The 25,832-nt window shown below is 48.7% G+C and overlaps 1 protein-coding gene across 3 annotated transcripts in view; it reads right to left on the bottom strand.

Moving 5' to 3' along the window:
* Positions 1–515: 515 nt before the first annotated feature.
* The window catches only part of LOC135019241 (uncharacterized), an 86,166-nt gene continuing 60,849 nt past the window's right edge, over positions 516–25,832 (bottom strand). For all 3 annotated transcript variants that reach the window (XM_063953086.1, XM_063953087.1, XM_063953085.1), the window contains exons 7-8: positions 18,101–18,246; positions 516–8,306 (exon numbers count right to left, since the gene is read on the bottom strand). In XM_063953086.1, the coding sequence (XP_063809156.1) occupies positions 8,213–8,306; positions 18,101–18,246 (240 nt within the window). In that variant the 3' untranslated portion in view covers positions 516–8,212. The remainder of the gene's footprint in view (positions 8,307–18,100; positions 18,247–25,832) is intronic.

The following is a 25,832-nucleotide window of genomic DNA, read 5'->3' as shown; positions in this document are numbered from 1 at the left end:
CCCATGAGGAACTGCTTTAGGACATCCCCGTTGTTATTCCCTGTGGAATCACAGTGTACCCCGCAGCAGAAAGGAGATTTATGGTAAGAACTTACCTTTGTTAAATCTCTTTCTGCGAGGTACACTGGATTCCACAGAGCGCCCACCCTGACGCACTTGGCTTCTTTGGGTTTGTATGGCATTAGCAGCTGGTACCTTCTCCTGTCGTGAGAATGTAGGTGCATGTGGCTACTAACTGTTGTCGTCTTTTACCTACTACTGCATTGGACTGGTTAACAAAACTGAGCCCCAGTGCCTGGAGGTGGGGATATAGAGGAGGCGGCGCTAAGCATCCTGGGAACAGTCAAAGCTTTTAGCCTGTTGGTACCTCGGCTCAAGATCCAACTCTACACTCCGATGTAATTCCCTGTGGAATCCAGTGTACCTCGCAGAGATTTAACAAATTTGGCCTAAAACTACTTCAGATTTCCAAAAAGTAGATGAAGAGAACCAACTCAAACAAATAAGCAAAAAAATTAGACATGCTAATTTTTTAATTGAGGAAACTGATCAATATTACATATCTGTGAGTGGCAAAGTATGTGAACATTTAGGCTTAGCAGATATTTTGAAGAAGACATTAGAGTCAGGTATTTTTAATCTATGGGATGGCAAACTATAGCTTTGAGTCCTACTAAGAGAAAATTGCTATATAAATATCATTATAATTCTAATTATTATTATCTTAAGTTAACACAATCAATATGTGTACCTACCCCTATTAAAATTATATACTTGCTCATCAATTTGTTTATATGGTCCACAGATTCAAATAAATAAAGAACAGAACCACTGATATTTGATAAGATGGTGCGTAAATTCACATTCTGACAGTACTTCAATAACGAATGGACATTATTTTTTTAGATTTGTGTCCAGATCTAGCCCAAACTTTTTTTTCATGTCGAGTACTTTTTTTAATACATATCACAATTTATCCCAAGGATCTTGTTTGAGCACTTACAGAAGATTATTAAGTCCAATATTTGTGCACTTTAGCCGACAATCTGTACAGAAACATACATAGAATTGGACTTTAGGTAAAAACCAATTGGCCCATCTAGTCTGCCCCTTTAGAGTTAGGGTGATAGTGTTAAGGATTTATTTTGGGTTAATGGTTTTGGTTAGGTTATTTGGGTTGGGGTAGTGTTATGAGCCACGGCTGTGGCTCATTCCTGTTTTGCAGTTTTGTTCTGTATTTCATGTTATACTTCTGTTTATGTTCCCCGTGGGTGTCATGGGGTGCTCGGAGCTCATCCTTAAGGAGGGGATACTGTTATGAACCACAGGTAGTGGTTCATTCCTATTTTATGTTTATAAAGTTGTCTTGCATGCCAGGATTTCCTGTTGCTCTGTTTTAGAATACTCTTGTCTGCTGCCGCTGGTGAGTCTGTGTAATTGCAGCTTGTTCCCTTGTGTTCAGCCTCACCTGGCTGCTAATTGCATCTGGTCAGTTTGGAATCTTGCAACAAGGCAGCTGCATGGGATTATTAATTAGGCCTCTCTGTTATATGCTGGCTGTTTGCAATTCACAGATGCTGGTGATATTCCTGGGTTTTCAGTCCGCTTGAGTTCTGAACTTGGTTCCTGCTAGTTCCTGAGCTTCCTGTGTCAGTCCCTGTGTCGATTCCTATGTCTGATCCCGTGTCCTGCCGTGAGGCGTTCCTGTCCTGAGGTCCAGTACCTTTGCCTGTGCAAGTTTCTGGCTTCTTGGTGTCCACCGGTCTGTCGTTTGGGATTCTGCCTGTCCTCCAGTTCTGAGAGTCTGTGTCAGCAGCATTGGGAGTTCCTGTCCGTTTGCCAGTATTCGTACCGGTTCCGTGAGTAGCGGCACGGCCACGTCCGTTGGCGTAGGCCGCTGTATTCCCTTATTATTTCTGTCACTGGTGTTTTGCAGAGGGTTCTGCTTATGCTGTCACCGCCGGTACACAAGAGTATTGTCGGTGTGTGGTCAGCATTTCCTTTGTTGTTCTTTTCCTTTGGCGGCAAGCCGCACATACTTTGGTTTTAGGTTTGTTAGTAGCCCCTGGCCTTGTTGTTTAGTCAGAGGGCCCCTTGTTATCACCCTGTCTCGGTTCACTCTTTGTCTCTCATTAAGACCTGAGGGGGCATCGAAGTTGGGCAGACGTAATCCGCCCTTCAAACGCGGCTGCCTTGGGCTCAAGCAACCATAGTCTCGCAAGAGTGTACGGACAGCACAGGTGAGACAACGGAGATAGGGCGCCAGGGGCTATTCCCTTTCCATTCCCCTTTCCCAGCATTCCGTCCTGGTGCTCTGGACTCGCTTCATAACATCTCCCTTGTTCTGAGCACCAGGAACCTAACATTATCACCAGCCATACCACAAAAAAGAAATAAAACTTTTTTCTTTTTTGGCCCAGTCCAGTGTCTAGTCTAGAATCCAGTCCTGTCTAGAATTCGGTGTTTAGAATCCAGTCCAGTGTTAGAATCCAGACTTGTCTAGAATCCGGTGTTTAGAATCCAGTCCGGTGTTTAGAATCCAGTCCGGTGTTTAGAATCCAGTCCGGTGTTTAAAAAAAAAAAAAGTCTTGCTTTGTTTAGCAAAATTTAGTCTTGCCTTGTCTTGCCTTGTCTTGTCTTGTCTTGTCTTGTCTAGTTTTAAATCCTCCTATGTCTACTATGCAAGCCCTGCAGGCATCTCTCGCAGCCCTGAACTCTGTATTCAGTGCTTTGAGACCAGAGCGACTAGAAGTTTTGCAGCAATCCCTAAAGCAACTGCAAAACCTACTGACTAAAATCTTGCTCATCTTGCCAGAAGTCGTTGAGAGTACATCTATCTCTAAAGAGACTCTTGTTCACAGTATGGTGACAAGAGAATCCTCTGGTTTAATTGAAGAGAAAAGATTTAAAAGTTTTCTGCGGCCCAGGCTCTCAGAAGAGGAGCGTCTGCGTCGCAGAAACTTAAACTTGTGCCTATATTGTGGGGGTTTAGGCCACTATCTGCAGACCTGTGAGTTGCGCAAGCCAAAGTGTGGTGACGAGTCTTGCCCTCTGGCCAAGTTGAGTCAGGATACAAGACCTACTCCTGTCTCTACTGTGGAAGAGGTACTTGTCACACAACCCACACTAAAAAGCTCTCTGTCCTATAATTGGGGTCCTTGGGCAAGGGAGCCCCATTATAGATTCAGGAATCAAAAAAGAATGTTTTTCTCCTCTCTTGAGGTTCCTGTGGAAGCGGAGTTGCAAGCCCCTGGAGTGGTGCCCGATGCCCAGGGTCCTGGAGTGGTGCCCGATGCCCAGGGTCCTGGAGTGGTGCCCGATGCCCAGGGTCCTGGAGTGGTGCCCGTAGCCCAGGGTCCTGGAGTGGTGCCCGTAGCCCAGGGTCCTGGATTGGTGCCCGTAGCCCAGGGTCCTGGAGTGGTGCCCGATGCTCAGGTTCTTGGTGCGGTGCCCGATGCTCAGGTTCTTGGTGCGGTACCCGATGCCCAGAGTGCTGGATCGGTACCCGATGCCCAGAGTGCTGGAGCGGTAATCGATGCCCAGAGTGCTGGAGCGGTACCCGATGCCCAGAGTGCTGGAGCGGTACCCGATGCCCAGAGTGCTGGAGCGGTACCCGATGCCCAGAGTGCTGGAGCGGTACCCGATGCCCTAGCTTATAGAGGGACATCAAATATTATAGTTCAGGTGTCCATACCGGAAGGGGTCTCAGAAGCTGTCACCCCAGGTAGGGACTTGAAAAGCGCAACCCAAGAAAGGGTCTCTAAAACCATAGTTCTTGAAGGGAACTCGAGAAGCAAAACCCCAGAAGGGATCTTTGAAGTAATATCCCCAAGTGGGGTCTCGAGAGACGCAGCCCCAAAGAAGGGTCTAGAAGTCGCTTCCCCAGGAAAGAACTTAAGAAGCATAGCATTAGTGGAGGATCTGAACGTTATTGCTTCAGCAAAAGTCCTGGAAGTCATAGTCCCGGGAGAACTTTCGATAATTATCGACTCAGAGAGGGAGGCCGATGGCCCGATCCCAGTCAGGGAGGCCAACGGCCCGGTCCCAGTAAAAGAATCCGAGGTGCTGGCCCCAGCGGGGTTCCCGGAGGCCACTGCCCCAGCGGGGTTCCCGGAGGCCACTGCCCCAGCGGGGTTCCCGGAGGCCACTGCCCCAGCGGGGTTCCCGGAGGCCACTGCCCCAGCGGGGTTCCCGGAGGCCACTGCCCCGGGTGGGGTTCAGGAAGTCTCTGCCCCGGGTGGGGTTCAGGAAGTCTCTGCCCCGGGTGGGGTTCAGAAAGTCTCTGCCCCGGGTGGGGTTCAGAAAGTCACTGCCCCGGGTGGGGTTCAGAAAGTCACTGCCCCGGGTGGGGTTCAGAAAGTCACTGCCCCGGGTGGGGTTCAGAGAGTCTCAGCCTCGAGTAAGGTCAATAGTGACCAGGTCCTAGCAAAGCACTCCAGTCAGTCAGATGAGAAGGAAACAGATCCTGACTCTGATATCTCAACATCCATAATCTTTGATGGGGACTTAGCCCAATTTTTGACACTTTACAAACACTATTACATTATTATGTTGTCTAGACCATTTCTGGGCATCACTTCAGAGAACATTGTGCTTTATCTGATTTATTCTTTTAGAGGAGAGCCTTTTGAGTGGGCGACCAGCCTAATGAAAGCTGAAGATCCCATTCTTCAGGATCCCCTAGCATTCAGTGATGCAATTATTAAAAGATATGGTTCCAAAGAAATTGGTTCAGGTTCCTCTAGGTCACCCGTCTTATATACTGAGAGTCCACCAAATACTGTAAACTCAGCACAAGAGTCTCAGCCCGTTGTTTTGACTGCAGGATGTGCTTTTCTGACTTCTTCTTCTAATAATAGTACTTTAACAGAAAGTTCAGCTCCCAAGGGTAAGAGACCTGTCTCTGATTTGAACGCAGCCTTGCTGGGTGGTACCATCAGTTCAGACAATGTGTGGGGAATTACCTTGGTCAGACCTAAAGAGCTTTGTAAAAAGAAGAAGAAGAAAAAGAAATAATTTTTGACTCTTGCCTTGATAAAAAAAAGTTGTTTTTTCCCCTTGTCTTGTGTCCAGTGGCCACCATCAAGGGGAGGGCACTGTTACAAGTTGTTGCTACAGCTTGTTTTTGTTTTCTTGTCTGTTAGACCAGTGTGTCAGGTTTTTTTTTTGTATCCCTTGTTCTGGATACTCTGAATTTTGGGGTCTTTTGACCCCTCCTCAAGGGGGGGGGTAATGTTATGAGCCACGGCTGTGGCTCATTCCTGTTTTGCAGTTTTGTTCTGTATTTCATGTTATACTTCTGTTTATGTTCCCCGTGGGTGTCATGGGGTGCTCGGAGCTCACCCTTAAGGAGGGGATACTGTTATGAACCACAGGTAGTGGTTCATTCCTATTTTATGTTTATAAAGTTGTCTTGCATGCCAGGATTTCCTGTTGCTCTGTTTTAGAATACTCTTGTCTGCTGCCGCTGGTGAGTCTGTGTAATTGCAGCTTGTTCCCTTGTGTTCAGCCTCACCTGGCTGCTAATTGCATCTGGTCAGTTTGGAATCTTGCAACAAGGCAGCTGCATGGGATTATTAATTAGGCCTCTCTGTTATATGCTGGCTGTTTGCAATTCACAGATGCTGGTGATATTCCTGGGTTTTCAGTCCGCTTGAGTTCTGAGCTTGGTTCCTGCTAGTTCCTGAGCTTCCTGTGTCAGTCCCTGTGTCGATTCCTATGTCTGATCCCGTGTCCTGCCGTGAGGCGTTCCTGTCCTGAGGTCCAGTACCTTTGCCTGTGCAAGTTTCTGGCTTCTTGGTGTCCACCGGTCTGTCGTTTGGGATTCTGCCTGTCCTCCAGTTCTGAGAGTCTGTGTCAGCAGCATTGGGAGTTCCTGTCCGTTTGCCAGTATTCGTACCGGTTCCGTGAGTAGTGGCACGGCCGCGTCCGTTGGCGTAGACAGCTGTATTCCCTTATTATTTCTGTCACTGGTGTTTTGCAGAGGGTTCTGCTTATGCTGTCACCGCCGGTACACAAGAGTATTGTCGGTGTGTGGTCAGCATTTCCTTTGTTGTTCTTTTCCTTTGGCGGCAAGCCGCACATACTTTGGTTTTAGGTTTGTTAGTAGCCCCTGGCCTTGTTGTTTAGTCAGAGGGCCCCTTGTTATCACCCTGTCTCGGTTCACTCTTTGTCTCTCATTAAGACCTGAGGGGGCATCGAAGTTGGGCAGACGTAATCCGCCCTTCAAACGCGGCTGCCATGGGCTCAAGCAACCATAGTCTCGCAAGAGTGTACTGACAGCACGGGTGAGACAACGGAGATAGGGCGCCAGGGGCTATTCCCTTTCCATTCCCCTTTCCCAGCATTCCGTCCTGGTGCTCTGGACTCGCTTCATAACATCTCCCTTGTTCTGAGCACCAGGAACCTAACAGGTAGTAGAGTTAGGGCATAGGTTTAGGGGTTATGGTTAGGAGAAGACTTAGAGTTGGGTTAGGGTATTAGTGTTAGAGTATTAAGATTAACGTATTAGGGTGTGGGTTTGGTTAGGGCATTCGGGGGAGGGTTAGGGTACAGGTGCTCTACAGTCCAGATTTACCTGGGTTTGTACTGGATTTGGGGTATATCCCCCAGTGTCTTGGAAATAGTGGTAAAGGGAGGGTGGATTAGAAGTTGCCCATGGCAACCAATCAGCATTGACGTAACATTTATAATTTGCATACTATAAACATATACAGAGCAGCTGATTGGTAGCCATGGGCCACTTCTCCACTGGCTCACTTCTCCACTTTTATCACTGCTTAGTACATGCCCCCCTTAGTCTGGTGGTCAGCAGGGTGTGGGGAGAAGGACGAGGGAGTCATCCAGTGGTCAGCAGAGTGCAGGAAACAGAGTCCTGGCCTACAGCAGCAGCAGGTAGAGTGGTGGGCAGATACTCAGTCAGATCATAGAAGTCCAGCTTGGGAAAGTGCTGAGGAAGGAGTGCAGGAGTCTTAGGGGAAAACTTAAAAACAATCAGAGTGAAGCAAGTGTTATTTCTTTGCAATGTCCATGCAGGGAGCCCAGCAAGTAGTGTCCAGGATATAGAGAAAGCATGTGTTTGCATTTGAGGCAGCCAAAATGCAGTTTCTTCACAGTAGTTTTAAAATACTTCTAAACCTAAGAGTGCCTGCACACTTAAGGCCCATACACATTAGACGATGTCGCTCTGCGAGCGACATCGTCTAATGTTTCCCCCTCCCGGGCCGGCCGGCCGGCGGCCGACTATACACACTGAGCGATATGACCGCTCATATCGCTCAGTGACGTCACGCCCCCGCTAGCCCTGCATGAAGGTCATGGACGACAGTCCACATCCTTCATGCATGCCCTACCGACAGCGATGATCATTGCCGACCTGCGGGGCCGCGCATCGGTCGTCGCTGGCGGCATACACACTTGACGATAAAATGAGAGACGACGCTCAAGGAGGGGGAAAATGAGCGACGTCGCTCATTTTATCGTTAAGTGATATAGTAAACTATATTGCTCAGTTTCCACCTTCTGAGCGATATAGTTTACCATATCACCCAGTGTGTATGCAGTCAACGACGAGTGATGCGCAGCCTCAGTCTCAGACGCGCATGCAGCTCAATTTGGACTCATCGTCCAAAGCTGCATACTCCGGCTGGCCGCGGTATGACGTCACTGTGCGATATTGCTAGTGATATCGTGCAGTGTGTATGCCTGCCGTCAGGAGGGGAAACACTAGTTGATGTCACTCACCGATCACATCGCCTAGTGTGTACCCATCTTGAAGAGATAATAATATTGACATATGTATGCATTTAAAAACATTCTGTCTAAAAATAAGTACATAATAATAATAATAATAATAATTTTTTACTTTGCTTCCGCAAACTAATACACACTGCATACTACTATTTTCTGAAATGTGCCCCCTTTCCCATTCATAGTTAAATGGCAGCATTTCTATGTGATTGTGATGTAATACCTAACAAGCCCATAAGCATGTTTACCCATACTGCAATCATTTAATTTCAGCATACATTGTAGGATGAGGGCAACATGTAATATTATGGCAACATTAGATGATATTACACCTGAGGGAGGCAGCGTGACAATATGTCTCTCTTCAGCTACTGTTGAGCTAGTACTCTCAGCATGCTGGAGTGTCCCAGTGTGCCGGACACTGTATTAAACTAAATTGAATAATTACTTGTGGAAATTACAACTACAAAGAGAAAGCAAGAATGGACATTTCACCAATGAGTTCTTCAGGGAGCAAGGAGACTGTTGTAATAATTGTCTGTGTGAGACCTAACAACCTGAAAAGATACAATAATAGATAAGTCAATTCATGATGATAGTGCGTAACATATGTTTATTATTTTTTTTATATTAAAATTACTTTTTTTTAATCCAGAAATATATGTAGGTTATGAACAGTTTATAAGGGATCTGGTCAGTGGCTATTAAGTGTCCAAGACAGAAAGAGGAGCTGTAATCCAAAGTATATATAATAACGCTTTCACACCTCACAAATAACCTGGTGTCGACCCAGTATATTGCCGGGTCGACGCAGGTCACTTTGCGGTGTGAAAGGGGTCACTACCGAATTCCCGGATCACCTGATCCGGTAATTCAACCCTAGAATAAAGAGGGGTTATTACCGGGTCAGGTGCAGTGTGAATGGATTGCCTGGTCAATGCGACCCGGTACCCATTCACAGCAGAGGTGGTGTGGAGATGATCTCATCTCCCAGCGCCTCCTCCGCCACGATGCCGGCTCCGTCGGGAAGCCAGTGTGTAAGGGTCCAAAGCCGGGTCCCACCTGGGAAGTACCCGTTTCCAATTCTCGGGTGGGACCCGGCATTGCGATCTGAAAGCGGTATAATAAAATGTTTATTTTACATGCAATCACCATAGTTGGGGTAAAAACACTGGTATAAAAACACTGGTATAAAAACCCGGACCATTAAGTGAAAACAGATGGGAGATTACCTCAGGAATATCAATGTTCTCTAATGATATTCCTTTTTTTTTTTTTGGAATTCTTTATTTATACATGGTTAAGCACAGTAAGAAAACATTACATGAAGACATGGGACAGTTGGCCATCAGAACCAGTGTCCAGTATAAACCACAAATTTTCAAGTAAACAACAAGATTATTCAGTGAAGAAAGAACAGTAAACTTCAAACGTGGAATTCGGGGAGGGGGAGGGGAGGTGGGAAAGGGGGACAGGGGGGGGGGGGAGAGAACCACGATACAATCTGTGCATAGTACAAATCCTGGAAATAGTAAGATCAGAAGAAAGAGGAAGAGGGGGGTCAAGGAGGAGACGAGAGCAGACAAGAAGAAGGGAAGGAAGAGGAGAAAGAGAGAGAGAAGAAAAGAGAAGGAGATAGGCCGGAAGGGGAAATAGTAGGCAGTGCCCATGGATCTACGGAGGAAGCTAGGAGCAGGAAGAGGGGGATGGCAATCTGCGTTCAGCAGCGAGCCAGGGGGCCCAGACCTGCTCAAAAATGTGACCCCAGTCGTGGAGATAGTATGTAATCTTTTCCATTGAGGCATTGTGCCAAATTTTAGTTTTAAGGGACGGGAGGGAGGGTGGGGAGGGGTTCTTCCAATTAAGAGCTTTCAGCGACTTTGCCGCCGTTAGGATATGTGTGGCCAGCTTTTGGGAAAATTTATGGAGCAACGGGGGAGGATAACATAGCAAAAAGATCCAAGGATCTTTCAGCACAGGAGAATCCAAAAGCGAATTGAGGAGGGAGTGGACTAGGTCCCAAAAGGACACAATGGCCGGGCAGGTCCACCATATGTGGAGCATAGTGCCTCTAACCCCGCAGTTCCTCCAGCAATTAGGGGAGGAAGACGGAAAGAATTTGTTAAGACGGTCGGGGGTGTAGTACCAACGGTAGTAAACTGTGTAGGCCGTTTCCTTAAAAGCAGTGGCAATAGAGCATTTAGCAATCCCCAGTCTCATGTCCTCCCAATCTTCACTTTCTGGTGGGGGCCCAAGATCCTGCTCCCATGCGAGCTCATGGGGCCGGGAGGGGGGAAGGGAGGAGTCCAGTAAAAGAGAGTAGAGTTGGGAGATTACGCCTTTGGAGAGATGGGAGTTGATGCATAAGCTTTCAAAGGGGGTGAGGGCACGAAGTAAGGCGGTGGAGGGGAGAGAGCCTAGAAAGTGGCGTATTTGTAGGAATTGGAAGGGATTAAGTGGTTGTGAGGGGGTCTTTTGTTGGAGGTCAGGTAGGGATAGCCATTGGCTCCGATCGGCAAAGTTGATCGGGAATTTGAAGCCCAGCGTTATCCATAAACGGAACCTCGTAGTTGAGAGTCCAGGAGGAAACATAGGGTTCTGCCAGATGGGGGTCAAGGGCGAGGGGGCAGTGGTAAGACCCCTCTTCAGGGAGAGGGAGTCCCAAGTTTTAAGGTTGAATTTAATAGTAGGGAGAAGTTTAGAGGTTGGGGGTCGGGAGGTGGAGGTCAGACCCCATAAGGGGTCAGGTCCGGGAAACCAATGAAGGCTGCCTCAATATCCAGCCAGGATACCGATCCCGCAGGAGCATAAGAGGTGACAATATGGGATAGGTGAGAGGCTAGGTAGTAAAGTTTGACGTCAGGAAGGCCTCTACCTCCCGCGGGGGTTGGCCTTTTCAGGGTATTGGCAGCAATGCGGGGGGGTCTGTGATTCCAAATAAAACGCACAAGGGCTCGTTGGATAGTGCGAAGAAAGGAGGCCGGGACTGCCACTGGGAGGGTCTGGAAAAGATAGAGCCATTTGGGGACTATGGTCATTTTAACCACTATGACCCTGCCCAGCCACGAAATAAAAAGGCTGTTCCAGGAGGTCAGGTCAGCGAGTGTGTTGGTGAGGATGGGTGGGAAATTTTCCCGAAAGAGGGAATCATAACGAGAAGTCAGGTATATCCCCAGATATTTAATCTTTGTGGGCTGCCATTTAAAATTAAAGTTAGCGCGAAGGGACTCAGCCTCTCGATGAGGGATGTGAAGCAGCATAGCCTCGGATTTGGAGTAGTTGATCTTATACCCTGATATAAGGCTATAAGAATGCAGGACTGAGAATAAGTTTGGGGGTGAGATAAGGGGTTGGGTCAGAGAAAGGAGGATGTCGTCAGCGAAAAGGGAGATTTTAGGGTCTGTGCGGCCTACTTGTATTCCGTGTATATCTGGATGCGCTCTAATTTGGGAGGCAAGGGGCTCTATAATGAGGGCAAATATTAGCGGCGAGAGGGGGCAGCCCTGACGTGTACCATTTGAGATGCTAAGTGGGGCGGATGGGACCCCATTGATTAAAACTGTGGCAGAGGGTGCGGAGTATAGTGCCAGGACGCCAGTGAGAAAGCCACCGGATAAGCCATAGGCCTCCAGGGCGGCTCTCAGGAAACACCAGGAGATCCGGTCAAATGCTTTTTCAGCATCCAAGGTGAGCATGATAGTGGGGGATCTCCTGGAGTTCGAGATATGTATAAGATCAATAGCACGCCTGGTGTTATCTCTCGCCTGACGGCCCGGGATAAACCCCACCTGGTCGTAATGAACAAGGGAAGGGAGGTATGGGTTAAGACGGTTGGCAAGGATCTTAGCAAAGATTTTCAGGTCCAAGTTCAAGAGAGATATAGGGCGGTAGCTAGCGCAGTTAAGGATGTCCTTGCCTTCTTTGGGGATCACCACAATTCTAGCCTCCAGCATCTCGGGGGAAAAGGGTCGCCATGGACAATCCCATTGAACAGGGACTGAAGGTGGGGGGAGAGAAGAGCAGATAATTTTTTGTAGTAAAGAGCCGTGAACCCATCCGGGCCCGGGGATTTGCCAACTTTTTGCATGAGTATAGTCTGAGTAATTTCTTCCACCGAGATCTCACTGTTAAGATGGTCCATGGCGTCCTGGGGTAATCTAGGCAAGTTAGAAGCAGAAAGAAAGTGGGAGACTAGATCGGAATGGGGCAGTGGGGAGGAACCAGGTGGGGGGGGGGTGGGAGGTTGTACAGGTCAGCGTAGTAGGATTGGAAGGCAGCTCTAACGGCCGTGGGGTCTTGGACAAGTTGATTGAGAGAGTTTCTGATAGAGACAATATTGGTTTTGGCTCTCGTGGAATGGAGTCGTGCCGCTAGGATCTTGTCCGCCTTGTCTCCCTTCTCATAAAAGGATTAGCGAAGCCATTTAAGACGCTTGGCCACCCGTGCAGTGAGAAGGAGATCAAGTTCCGCCTTAACAGTACGAAGTTCGTACAAGACAGCCTGGTCGGAGGACGCCTTATGCTGGGTCTCAAGTAAGTGGAGTTTAATAGAAAGCTTGTTAAACTGAGAGAGGGATTGTTTTTTAGCTTTTGAGGCTAGGCTGATAACGTGTCCACGAAGAACTGCCTTGTGCGCCAACCAGAGAGTGGATCTGGAGATATCAGGGGAATCATTCAAGGTAAAATAGTCTGAGATCGTGTCCCGAAGCTGGGAACGTATCTCAGGGTTGTGGAGGAGGGAATCGTTAAGGCGCCATGTCATGGGGCGAGGTCGTGAAACCAAACCTGAGAGATCGCAGGTGATAGGGGCATGAAGGTATAGTCGCGGGCAGAGGGGTCTTTTATCCTCCAGGAGTCGTAGAGAAGTTGGGATCGCATGAGGCGGAGGAGGGATCTGGAGCGGAGGGAGTCCGACGAGGAAGCAGTAGGGGGAGAGGAAGAGCGGTCTATCTGTGGATTCAAGACGGAGTTAAAGTCCCCAGCAAGTATGAGGTCGCCCTGCCGGACTCGAGTGAGGAGGTTATCTAGCTTGGTAAAGAACCGTTCCTGTCGTTGGTTAGAGGCATAAACGTTGGCTAGGGTACAGAGGTTGTTATTAAGTTTCCCCACCAGGACAAGAAACCGGCCATCCTTGTCGGGATATGAGTCTAGAAGTTCAAAGGTGAGGTGACGGGCAAATAAAATCGCAACCCCCCCCCCGTTTCTTGGCCGAGTGGTCGCAGGCATGGAAGGAGTCAGGGTATGGTTTACATTGTAGGGTAGGGTGGGAGTCATGCAGGAAGTGAGTCTCCTGTAGGAAGACCAAGTCGCCTTTATGGTGTTTAAGGGAGGCAAAGAGCTTACCCCTCTTTTGAGGGCTATTCAGGCCCTTCACATTAAAAGATAGTACCCGGAGACCCATGGGCAAGCAACGATGAGGGAGGCAGATTAGAAAGAGCGGAGAGCACTGAAAGTAGATGAAGGAGAGAGGATAGAAAAGAAGGATATAAGGCGGGAGAGAGTGTGGTCAGAAGGGAGGGGGGAAGGAAAGGAAACCGGGAGGGGAGGGAGGGTGGTTGGTCATCCGGCAGTAGAGGCCAGGACCGGTAGTGCTGACAGGGGAAAAGGGGTACTAGGTGTCGGGAGGGCACCTAGGTCAGCGAGAGGGCTCAAAGCCCTGAGGGGGCGTGGCATGGGGTCCGAATCACGGATCGCAAGCCGCCTGGTGAAGGGTAGGAGGCAAACCTTCCCTTGAGGTACCTGAGGGAGAAAGCTGGAGAGAAGACAGGAAGAGAAGACAGATGGAGCGCCAGCTCCGAAAGGTAAAGGAGAGGGGGGGGGGGGGGGGGGGTAGATGGAGAACAAAGAATCAGGTTTCAGCATGTTAACATATCAGCAGCATAACATTTTAACAGAGGGTAACAACAGAACAGTCATGAGGTAACTAAGGGGCCGGGAGTTCAGGGTACGGGAAGCCTAAAGTGGAACAGCTCCCCGGGCAGGGGAGTGCGACCAGGAAGGGTCGACCCTATTAAGTAGAGGAGACATGAAATTAGAGAGCTGGAAGTCCATCAGGGAACCGGAGGTGGAGCCTGGGAGGCCGCAGAGGTCGGGACCGTAAACCACTCAGAACGAGGGGGCTGGAGCGAATCCCGCTGTGTCCGTGGCGACTGGCGTTGAGTATGGATATCCTGATCGGCAGTGGGGATGCCCAGCTTGGAGAGCAGCGTTTGAGCCTCGGATAGATCCCTGGCCGTGAGGAGCTTCCCTTGGTGCCAAACCAGGATACGAAAAGGGAAACCCCAGCGGTATTTTGGAAAGTCACAGATCCCAGCCGTCGGGCCTCCCTCATGACAGCCTCTTTCGCAGTGAAGTAGTGCAGTCGGAGAATGACATCCCTGGGCTGGGAGGAGTCCTGAGAGCGAGGTCGTAGGGCTCGGTGCGCTCGATCCAGGAGGAGTGTCAGGCGACAGGTGTGCAAAGAGGCGCTTGAGGTAGAGGTCAAGATGGGCCGCCTCGACCTCCTCAGGGACACCCCGGATCCTCAGGTTGTTTCTCCTCGCCCTATTGTCCTGGTCCTCATGCTCCTCCCGCAAGTGGGCAACATCTTGGCGGAGTTGATGGAAGTCGGTCTCGACCGCTTGTTGGAACGACACCACCTCCTCCACTCATCGTTCAAGTTGATCGGTTCTGGAGCCGATGTAGGCAATATCGGATTTCAGGGAGTGGAGAGCCTGGACTGAGGTCTTAATGTCCCGCCTCTCCTTAAGGAGGGAGAGAAAGTCCTTGCGGGTGAGGGGCGTGAGATCGTCATCTTCGGTCTCTGAGTCAGAGGGACCCTGGGGGGGTCCGGGAGTGTCAGGCCTGCTCTTGGCCGGGGTGTTTTTTTTTATAAGGAATGGTGTGAGGTCGGACCCCTGTGACTTTTTGCCACCCCTGGGCATCGTGAACATATGGAGGAGGGGGTGGACAGCAGGGTGGGAAGTAGAGGTGGCGCTCCAGCAGTGAGGCTCAGGACCAGGGAAGGTAAGGCGAGGGCCTTAAGGAGACATCATGGTGTGGTCAGCCGAGCCCGGGAGACGAGGCAGGTTCAGGAAGCCCCAGGAGAGCAGGGGGCCCGCGTGGTCCCGGAGAGGAGTCAGGCAGACAGAGAACGCAGGAGGCGTAGCTCCGTGAAGGACCACCCCCGTCCAGGGACTGCGGAGATGAGCCCCGGGCACGGACCAGCTAGTGACCGGGGCAGCACCGGGGCCGGACAGCAGGGGGGAGGGAGGTCTGCGGTTAATAGCGGGAATGGCCCTCAGATGGAATATAGTGTGTTCTCCAGAGAGCTGCAGCAGGGGGGGTCGCAACCTGCAGGTAGTGAGGGAGTATGTGAGAAGGTTGGATGGAGTGCAGCAGTGGAATCCTGCGATCTCTCCTCACAGGCTGCAGTGACAGTGTCCAGGGGTTAGGACCTCTCAAAGCCTCTATGTGGGGCACTGAGGGAGTTCGCAGCCAGGGTGTTGAGAGCTAGGAGTAGGCTCTGTGGGGTTCCAAACGTGTTGTTGCTATTTGGCCGGGTCTGCGGACTTCCGCGCCGAGTGTGCACAGTTTCTGGGTTCAGTCTGCAACTCGGGCCCGCGGCTTCAGCAGGGTGACTAGGCCACGACCTGCAAGTGTGGGAGGCCTTGTCTCCGGAGCCCGGGACCGACACCCTCCTGGTCAGCAGGGGTGCGGGCAGCAGATGGAGCACAAGGGGAGGTAGTATATGTGCCAGAAGTCCTGGTGTTTGGCCCGGAATGCGGGAGCTCCCTCAGGCTGCCTCCCCTCACAAAGCCAGCTAGGCCACGTCCCCCCAGTGTGATGTTTCAAAAGGAGCGGAGCCGACACATTGATTCCCCGCCCGGCAATGCAGCTCCGCGGAGTCCCCTTGATCTGTCGCCGGAGGTCCGCGGGCGGCGTGTCACGATGAGGTGAGTGTGGGCCCAAGCTCCGAGCCCGGAGCGAGGCCTCCTTCCCGTACAGCCGCCGCACGCCGCCCAGCTCCGGCTGGCCGGGGTCAGAGTGCGGCCGCAGATCTTCAGTGTCCACCGCAGGTAGTACTCAGCGGCCGCTCCGTCACCAAGATGTAGTGGGGGAATCCGCGGCGCCGCTCCACCGGACCTGGAAGGCCCTCCGGTTCAGAAGGTAAATTGAGGTCCCGGTCTGGGAAGCGCCCGCAGGCCGCAATCCGCGGAAGCTCCAAAAGGTGCTCCCCGATTCCGCGGTTCCTGCAGGGGCACTTCAGTAGGGACAGAAGGGGCTTGGGATCCACGTAGCTGGAATCAGGGGCAGGAAAGAACAATATATCTGGCTTATAAGTCTTCCAGCAGCAGGAGCCCGTGGGATGCACGTCTGCTGCCTTCAGCATCCAGGCCACGCCCCCCCCCCCCCCTCTAATGATATTCCTGAGGTAATCTCCTATCTGCTTTGACTTAATGGTCCGGGTTCCATTTTTTTGACAGTGGATGCCTTTAACTACAGTTTTTCACTATTATATCTGATCTATACATACCGTTGTTTTTATCCTAACTATGGAGGATTGCATGTAAATTAAACTTTTAGATTACAGCTCCTCTTTCTGACTTGGTTTGATTTTATTTATTTATTTATTTATTTATTAACTAACAGTTTCTTATATAGCGCAGCATATTCCGGTGTGCTTTACAAGTAAAACAACAGTAATAGAACAAAACTGGGTAAAAACAAACAGACATAGAAGTAGGAAGGTCCTGCTCGCAAGCTATTTTATGCACCACACCAAATTTGCTGGGAGGAAATTATTTTAAGACTGATGGGACATAAAGAAACTCAGTAAGAGTGTTTATCCTTCTTTAATCGTGAGTGTGGTACTGCAGAACCAACGTCTAAGTGAAATCACAAACAAAAAAGAAAAGACTACAAATATTCACCAACCACACCTCCTCAAAAGGACCATATTGTATACATATTTAATTGTGTATTAATTAATAGCGCCTGCACTTGTGTCTATCTGTCTCATTGTTAATTTACAGTGAAATCCAAGCGTTTGCTTTCAGACAATGATATAAAAACTTAAAAGGCATGATGTCGCCTCAGTACTACATCAGATGGCCTTGTGGAATTTGAATGACATTGTTCTGCACATGCCCAGGAAAGTGGCGGAATGCAAAGGAGATGAGAGTTGTAGTATTTGAACAGTTTTATTCATGTTTAATATTGAATGTGTTTGTGGCAATCAATATGATTAAATGCATGGTTCGCAATTAGGACGTGAATTGGGGCTTTGCATATGGTTGTAAATATGCATATGGGCCCTCATTCCGAGTTGATCGCTCGCTAGCTACTTTTAGCAGCCATGCAAACGCATTGTTGCCGCCCACGGGGCAGTGTATTTTCGCTTTGCAAGTGTGCGAACGCCTGTGCAGCCGAGCGGGACGAAAACATTTTGTGCAAAACAAGACTAGCCCTGTAGTTACTTATCCTGTGCAATGAATCTAGCGACGGAGGTCCCGGAATTGACATCAGACACCCGCCCTGCAAACGCCTGGTCACGCCTGCGTTTTCCCAACCACTCCCAGAAAACAGTCAGTTGACACCCATAAACACCCTCTTCCTGTCAATCTCCTTGCGATCGGCTGTGCGAATGGATTCTTCGCTAGAACCATTGCACAGCAACGATGCTCTTTGTACCTGTACTACGCGCATGCGCATTGCGGCGCATATGCATGCGCAGTTTTGCCATTTTTTGACCTGATCGCTGCGCTGCAAAAATCGGCAGCGAGCGATCAACTTGGAATGACCCTCTTGGTGTCTTCTTTTTTTTTTTCATTGCAATTGTGATTTGAGGCTCAAACTTGGCTAACTCAGCATTAGCCCCAAAATGTATGAAAAATGTAAATGCTTGGGAAATTATCTGCATTAGGTAAAACATAAGAGCTGGAGGCTACAGTCTCAGATTTGTAACACGCACTGGCTCAGCATGAATACTGGTGATTGTTTTGCTCCATCAGGTGAGTTTTCAAAGTGGGTTGTCACAGCCACACCAATTGTCCGCATGGACACTGAGGGAGTTAATGGGGGGTTTTATATGTTTGTAGCTTGTGCAAGTCTGCGACTGTGAAGCATTTGATACATTCTATATTGACGCTGTGATGATTTTTCTATATCAATAGTGCTCAGAATTCTTTCTTGTTGAATTTGAACATACAGTACTTTTCAATATCATATATGTATGTGCAAATGTGTGTGCAGTATACATTAAAAAAAATGTTATCTACATGAAGTATTTTGTGAGTGCCATGTCTGTATGGAAAGCTTGCCACATGAAGTATATTATGGCATAGGTGGTGTTTACTGGATTGATGTCTTACCATGTTAGAAGATATGCCGGTAAAAGAGGTTCCTGTCTTGATCCCTCGGATGTAGTTAGTGCAGATTTCACAGACTTAAAATTTGCTTCAATGTCTCTCTTTAGAACGTCTAGATAAAGACTTCCACTAAAATAACTGAGAACTTTCTAAGAAAGAGAACAGCACAACACTATCATCTAAAACGTAAAATAAGTGCTCTGCCCATATGTAATATAATTTTCTTACAAATATGTTTTACACAATGAAAACTCAGACATGACATATATGCTATTTGTGCTGCCAATATAATTGATATCAAAATTGGATCAAATGTGTGTCCTGAATAAATCGTAGTTGTACTGTGTTCTGTGACCTCACACGCATACAGTATATGATATTTGGACATTTTTAGGCACATTACCTTAGACTGAACGTCTGTGTTTAATGTAATTGTTTCTACATCAGTGATGATTGTATGGTCATCTATTTGAGCAATTTTGCACTTTCCTAAAGCTGTGCAAACACTATGCAATTATCTGCTAGACCATCTATCCAATGTGGCTGGTTGGAATGAATATCTGGCAATGTATTGGAGCAAGTGACAATCGACCTTTTGCTCCCAGACACTGGAAAATGGACAAAAATTATTGATCACGGATTTATCCAATTTGTCTGACCGACAGGTTTTTCCATTTTCAAGTGTTTGGGAGCAAATGGTTGATCGCCATTTGCTCTCATACATTACCAGATTTTAATTTCAACCAACCAGATTGGACAGATGGTCTGCCAGATAATTGTGTAGTGTATGCCCAGATTAAAATATGTGATGCTTTTACAGGTTTTTTAATAGAATGGGCTACACAAGTGATTCTCAGTGTAACGATTGGTGTGTAAATGAGTAGTTGAAAATAAGATTTTACTTACCGATAAATCTATTTCTCGTAGTCCGTAGTGGATGCTGGGGACTCCGTCAGGACCATGGGGAATAGCGGCTCCGCAGGAGACAGGGCACAAAAATAAAGCTTTAGGATCAGGTGGTGTGCACTGGCTCCTCCCCCTATGACCCTCCTCCAAGCCTCAGTTAGGATACTGTGCCCGGACGAGCGTACACAATAAGGAAGGATATTGAATCCCGGGTAAGACTCATACCAGCCACACCAATCACACCATACAACTTGTGATCTGAACCCAGTTAACAGTAGAGATGAGCGGATTCGGTTTTACTCGGTTTTACTCGGTTCTCAAAACGACATCTTATTGGCTCACGGATGTCACGTGTTTTGGATAGCCAATAAGATTCGGTTTTGAGAACCGAGTAAAACCGAGTAAAACCGAATCCGCTCATCTCTAGTTAACAGTATGACAACGTAGGAGCCTCTGAACAGACGGCTCACAACAAGAACAACCCGATTTTTTTGTAACAATAACTATGTACAAGTATTGCAGACAATCCGCACTTGGGATGGGCGCCCAGCATCCACTACGGACTACGAGAAATAGATTTATCGGTAAGTAAAATCTTATTTTCTCAAACGTCCTAGTGGATGCTGGGGACTCCGTCAGGACCATGGGGATTATACCAAAGCTCCCAAACGGGCGGGAGAGTGCGGATGACTCTGCAGCACCGAATGAGAGAACTCCAGGTCCTCTTTAGCCAGGGTATCAAATTTGTAGAATTTTACAAACGTGTTCTCCCCCGACCACGTAGCTGCTCGGCAGAGTTGTAATGCCGAGACCCCTCGGGCAGCCGCCCAGGATGAGCCCACCTTCCTTGTGGAATGGGCCTTGACAGATTTAGGCTGTGGCAGGCCTGCCACAGAATGTGCAAGTTGAATTGTGCTACAAATCCAACGAGCAATCGTCTGCTTAGAAGCAGGAGCACCCAGCTTGTTGGGTGCATACAGTATAAACAGCGAGTCAGATTTTCTGACTCCAGCCGTCCTTGAAATATATATTTTCAATGCCCTGACAACGTCCAGCAACTTGGAATCCTCCAAATCGCTAGTAGCCGCAGGCACTACAATAGGCTGGTTCAGGTGAAACGCTGACACCACCTTAGGCAGAAAATGAGGACGCGTCCGCAGTTCTGCCCTGTCTGAATGGAAAATCAGATATGGGCTTTTATACGATAAAGCCGCCAATTCTGACACTCTCCTGGCTGAAGCCAGGGCCAGTAGCATGGTTACCTTCCATGTAAGATATTTCAAATCCGCCGATTTGAGTGGCTCAAACCAATGGGATTTGAGAAAATCCAAAACTACATTAAGGTCCCACGGAGCCACTGGGGGCACAACCGGGGGCTGTATATGTAGTACTCCTTTTACAAAAGTCTGGACTTCAGGAACTGAAGCCAATTCTTTTTGGAAGAAAATCGACAGGGCCGAAATTTGAACCTTAATGGACCCCAACTTGAGGCCCATAGACAATCCTGTTTGCAGGAAATGTAGGAATCGACCCAATTGAAATTCCTCCGTGGGGGCCTTCCTGGCCTCACACCACGCAACATATTTTCTCCAAATGCGGTGATAATGTTGTGCAGTCACCTCCTTCCTGGCTTTTACCAGTGTAGGAATGACCTCTTCCGGAATGCCTTTTTCCCTTAGAATTTGGCGTTCAACCGCCATGCCGTCAAACGCAGCCGCGGTAAGTCTTGGAATAGACACGGTCCTTGCTGAAGCAGGTCCCGTCTTAGAGGTAGAGGCCACGGATCTTCCGTGAGCATCTCCTGAAGTTCCGGGTACCAAGTTCTTCTTGGCCAATCCGGAGCCACGAGTATCGTTCTTACTCCCCTTTGCCGTATGATTCTCAGTACTTCTGGTATGAGAGGCAGAGGAGGAAACACATACACTGACTGGAACACCCACGGCGTTACCAGAGCGTCCACAGCTATTGCCTGAGGGTCTCTTGACCTGGCGCAATACCTGTCCAGTTTTTTGTTGAGGCGAGACGCCATCATGTCCACCTTTGGTTTTTCCCAACGGTTCACAATCATGTGGAAGACTTCTGGATGAAGTCCCCACTCTCCCGGGTGTAGATCGTGTCTGCTGAGGAAGTCTGCTTCCCAGTTGTCCACTCCCGGAATGAACACTGCTGACAGTGCTATCACATGATCTTCCGCCCAGCGAAGAATCCTTGCAGCTTCTGCCATTGCTCTCCTGCTTCTTGTGCCGCCCTGTCTGTTTACATGGGCGACTGCCGTGATGTTGTCCGACTGGATCAACACCGGCTGACCCTGAAGCAGGGGTTTTGCCAGGCTTAGAGCATTGTAAATCGCTCTTAGCTCCAGTATATTTATGTGAAGAGATATCTCCAGGTTTGACCATACTCCCTGGAAGTTTCTTCCCTGTGTGACCGCTCCCCAGCCTCTCAGACTGGCATCCGTGGTCACCAGGACCCAGTCCTGTATGCCGAATCTGCGGCCCTCTAACAGATGAGCACTCTGCAACCACCACAGAAGAGACACCCTTGTCCGTGGCGATAAGGTTATCCGCTGATGCATCTGCAGGTGCGATCCGGACCATTTGTCCAGCAGATCCCACTGAAAAGTTCGTGCGTGGAATCTGCCGAATGGAATCGCTTCGTAAGAAGCCACCATCTTTCCCAGGACTCTTGTGCATTGATGCACAGACACTTTTCCTGGTTTTAGGAGGTTCCTGACAAGTTCGGATAACTCCTTGGCTTTCTCCTCCGGAAGAAACACCTTTTTCTGAACCGTGTCCAGAATCATTCCCAGGAACAGCAGACGTGTTGTCGGGGTCAACTGAGATTTTGGAAAATTCAGAATCCACCCGTGTTGTTGCAGCACTACTTGGGTTAGTGCTACTCCGTCCTCCAGCTGTTCTCTGGACCTTGCCCTTATCAGGAGATCGTCCAAGTAAGGGATAATTAATACGCCTCTTCTTCGCAGAAGAATCATCAATTCGGCCATTACCTTGGTAAAGACCCGAGGTGCCGTGGACAATCCAAACGTCAGCGTCTGAAACTGATAATGACAGTTTTGCACCACGAACCTGAGGTACCCTTGATGTGAAGGGCAAATTGGGACATGCAGATAAGCATCTTTTATGTCCAAGGACACCATAAAGTCCCCTTCTTCCAGATTCGCTATCACTGCTCTGAGTGACTCCATCTTGAACTTGAATTTTTGTATGTACAGGTTCAAAGATTTCAGATTTAGAATAGGTCTTACCGAGCCGTCCGGCTTCGGTACCACAAATAGTGTGGAGTAATACCACTTTTCCTGTTGTAGGAGGGGTACCTTGACTATCACCTGCTGAGAAAACAGCTTGTGAATGGCTTGCAATACCGTCGCCCTGTCTGAGGGAGACGTTGGCAAAGCAGACTTTAGGAACCGGCGAGGGGGAGACTTCTCGAATTCCAACCTGTAACCCTGAGATACTACCTGCAGGATCCAGGGGTCCACCTGTGAGCAAGCCCACTGCGCGCTGAAATTCTTGAGTCGACCCCCCACCGCTCCTGAGTCCGCTTGTAAAGCCCCAGCATCATGCTGAGGGCTTTGCAGAACCCGGGGCGGGCTTCTGTTCCTGGGAAGGAGCTGCTTGCTGCCCTCTCTTACCCTTTCCTCTGCCTCGGGGCAGATATGACTGTCCTTTTGCCCGCTTGTTCTTATAGGACCGAAAGGACTGCGGCTGAAAAGACGGTGTCTTTTTCTGTTGGGAGGGGGTCTGAGGTAAAAAGGTGGATTTTCCGGCAGTTGCCGTGGCCACCAGATCCGATAGACCGACGCCAAATAATTCCTCCCCTTTATACGGCAATACTTCCATATGCCGTTTGGAATCCGCATCACCTGACCACTGTCGTGTCCATAAACTTCTTCTGGCAGATATGGACATCGCACTTACTCTCGATGCCAGAGTGCAAATATCCCTCTGAGCATCTCGCATATAAAGAAAAGCATCCTTTAATTGCTCTAAAGTCAATAAAATACTGTCCCTATCCAGGGTATCAATATTTTCAGTCAGGGAATCCGACCAGACCACCCCAGCACTGCACATCCAGGCTGAGGCGATGGCTGGTCGCAGTATAACACCAGTATGTGTGTATATACTTTTTAAGGTAGTTTCCAGCCTCCTATCAGCTGGATCCTTGAGGGCGGCCGTATCAGGAGACGGTAACGCCACTTGTTTTGATAAGCGTGTGAGCGCCTTATCCACCCTAGGGGGTGTTTCCCAGCGCGCCCTAACCTCTGGCGGGAAAGGGTATAATGCCAATAACTTTTTTGAAATTAGCACTTTTCTATCTGGGTTAACCCACGCTTCATCACATACATCATTTAATTCCTCTGATTCAGGAAAAACTACAGGTAGTTTTTTCACACCCCACATAATACCCCTTTTTGTGGTACTTGCAGTATCAGAGATATGTAAAGTCTCCTTCATTGCCGTGATCATATAACGTGTGGCCCTACTGGAAAATACGTTTGTTTCTTCACCGTCGACACTAGATTCAGTGTCCGTGTCTGGGTCTGTGTCGACCGACTGAGGTAAAGGGCGTTTTACAGCCCCTGACGGTGTCTGAGACGCCTGGGCAGGTACTAACTGGTTTGCCGGCCGTCTCATGTCGTCAACTGATTTTTGTAATGTGCTGACATTATCACGTAATTCCATAAACAAAGCCATCCATTCCGGTGTCGACTCCCTGGGGGGTGACATCACCATTACCGGCAATTGCTCTGCCTCCACACCAACATCGTCCTCATACATGTCGACACACGCGTACCGACACACAGCAGACACACAGGGAATGCTCTATTGAAGACAGGACCCCACTAGCCCTTTGGGGAGACAGAGGGAGAGTTTGCCAGCACACACCCAAGCGCTATAATATATATGGGAACAACCCTATATAAGTGTTGTATCCTTATAGCAGCTTAAAATAAGAATTTACTTACCGATAATTCTATTTCTCGTAGTCCGTAGTGGATGCTGGGGACTCCGTCAGGACCATGGGGAATAGCGGGCTCCGCAGGAGACAGGGCACATCTAAAAAGCTTTTTAGGTCACATGGTGTGTACTGGCTCCTCCCCCCATGACCCTCCTCCAAGCCTCAGTTAGGTACTGTGCCCGGACGAGCGTACACAATAAGGAAGGATCTTGAATCCCGGGTAAGACTCATACCAGCCACACCAATCACACCGTACAACTTGTGATCTGAACCCAGTTAACAGTATGATAACAAAACGAAGTAGCCTCCGAAAAGATGGCTCACAACAATAGTAATAACCCGATTTTTGTAACAATAACTATGTACAAGCATTGCAGACAATCCGCACTTGGGATGGGCGCCCAGCATCCACTACGGACTACGAGAAATAGAATTATCGGTAAGTAAATTCTTATTTTCTCTAACGTCCTAGTGGATGCTGGGGACTCCGTCAGGACCATGGGGATTATACCAAAGCTCCCAAACGGGCGGGAGAGTGCGGATGACTCTGCAGCACCGAATGAGAGAACTCCAGGTCCTCCTTAGCCAGAGTATCAAAATTTGTAAAATTTTACAAACGTGTTCTCCCCTGACCACGTAGCTGCTCGGCAAAGTTGTAATGCCGAGACTCCTCGGGCAGCCGCCCAGGATGAGCCCACCTTCCTTGTGGAATGGGCATCTACATATTTCGTCTGTGGCAGGCCTGCCACAGAATGTGCAAGCTGAATTGTACTACAAATCCAGCGTGCAATAGACTGCTTAGAAGCATGAGCACCCAGCTTGTTGGGTGTATACAGTATAAACAGCAAGTCAGACTTTCTGACTCCAGCCGTCCTAACTATATATATATATATATATATTTTTAGGGCCCTGACCACGTCTAGTAACTTGGAGTCCTCCTAGTCCCTAGTAGCCGCAGGCACCACAAGAGGTTGTTTCAGGTGAAAACGCTGACACCCCTTTATGAAGAAACTGGAGACGAGTCCCAGTTCTGTCCTGTTCAAATGGAAAATTTTAATATGGGCTTTTGTAAAACAAAGCCGCCCATTCTGACAATCGCCTGGCCGAGGCCAGGGCTAACAACATGGTCACTTCCCATGTGAGATATTTGTCAACAGCATGGTCACTTTCCATGTGAGATATTTCAAATCCACAGATTTGAGCGGTTCAAACCAATATGATTTTAAGAAATCCCAACACTATGTTGAGATCTCACGGTGCCCCTAGGGGCACAAAAAAACTGTATATGTAATACATCCTTTACAATCTGGACTTCAGGAACTGAAGTCAATTCTTTCTGTAAGAAAATCTACAGGGCCGAAATTTAAATGTTAATGAACCCCAATTTGAGGTCCAAAACACTCCTGTTTTCAGGAAGTGTAGAAATCGACCTAGTTGAATTTCCGTCGTGGAGCCTTCCTGGCCTCACCCACGCAACATATTTTCACCACATGTGGTGATGACGTTGTGCGGTCACCTCCTTCCTGGCTGTGACCAAGGTAGGTATGACCTCTTATGGAATGCCTTTTCCCCTCAGGATCCGGCATTCAACCGCCATGCCGTCAAACGCAGCCGCGGTAAGTCTTGGAATAGACATGGTACTTGCTGAATCAAGTCCCTTCTTAGCTCCCCAGGCCCTTAGTCCTCTGTGAGCATTTCTTGAAGTTCCGGGTACCAAGTCCCTCTTGGCCAATCCGGAGCCACTAGTATAGTTCATACTCCTCTATGTCTTATAATTCTCAATACCCTGGTTATGAGAAACAGAGGAGGGAACACATACACAGACTGGTACACCCACGGTGTTACCAGA

Source organism: Pseudophryne corroboree, chromosome 2, assembly GCF_028390025.1.
Source record: "Pseudophryne corroboree isolate aPseCor3 chromosome 2, aPseCor3.hap2, whole genome shotgun sequence".
NCBI classification, from domain to species: Eukaryota; Metazoa; Chordata; class Amphibia; order Anura; family Myobatrachidae; genus Pseudophryne; species Pseudophryne corroboree.
The sequence above is the reverse complement of the archived record's forward strand: the minus strand, read 5'-3'. Positions and strand labels throughout refer to the sequence as shown.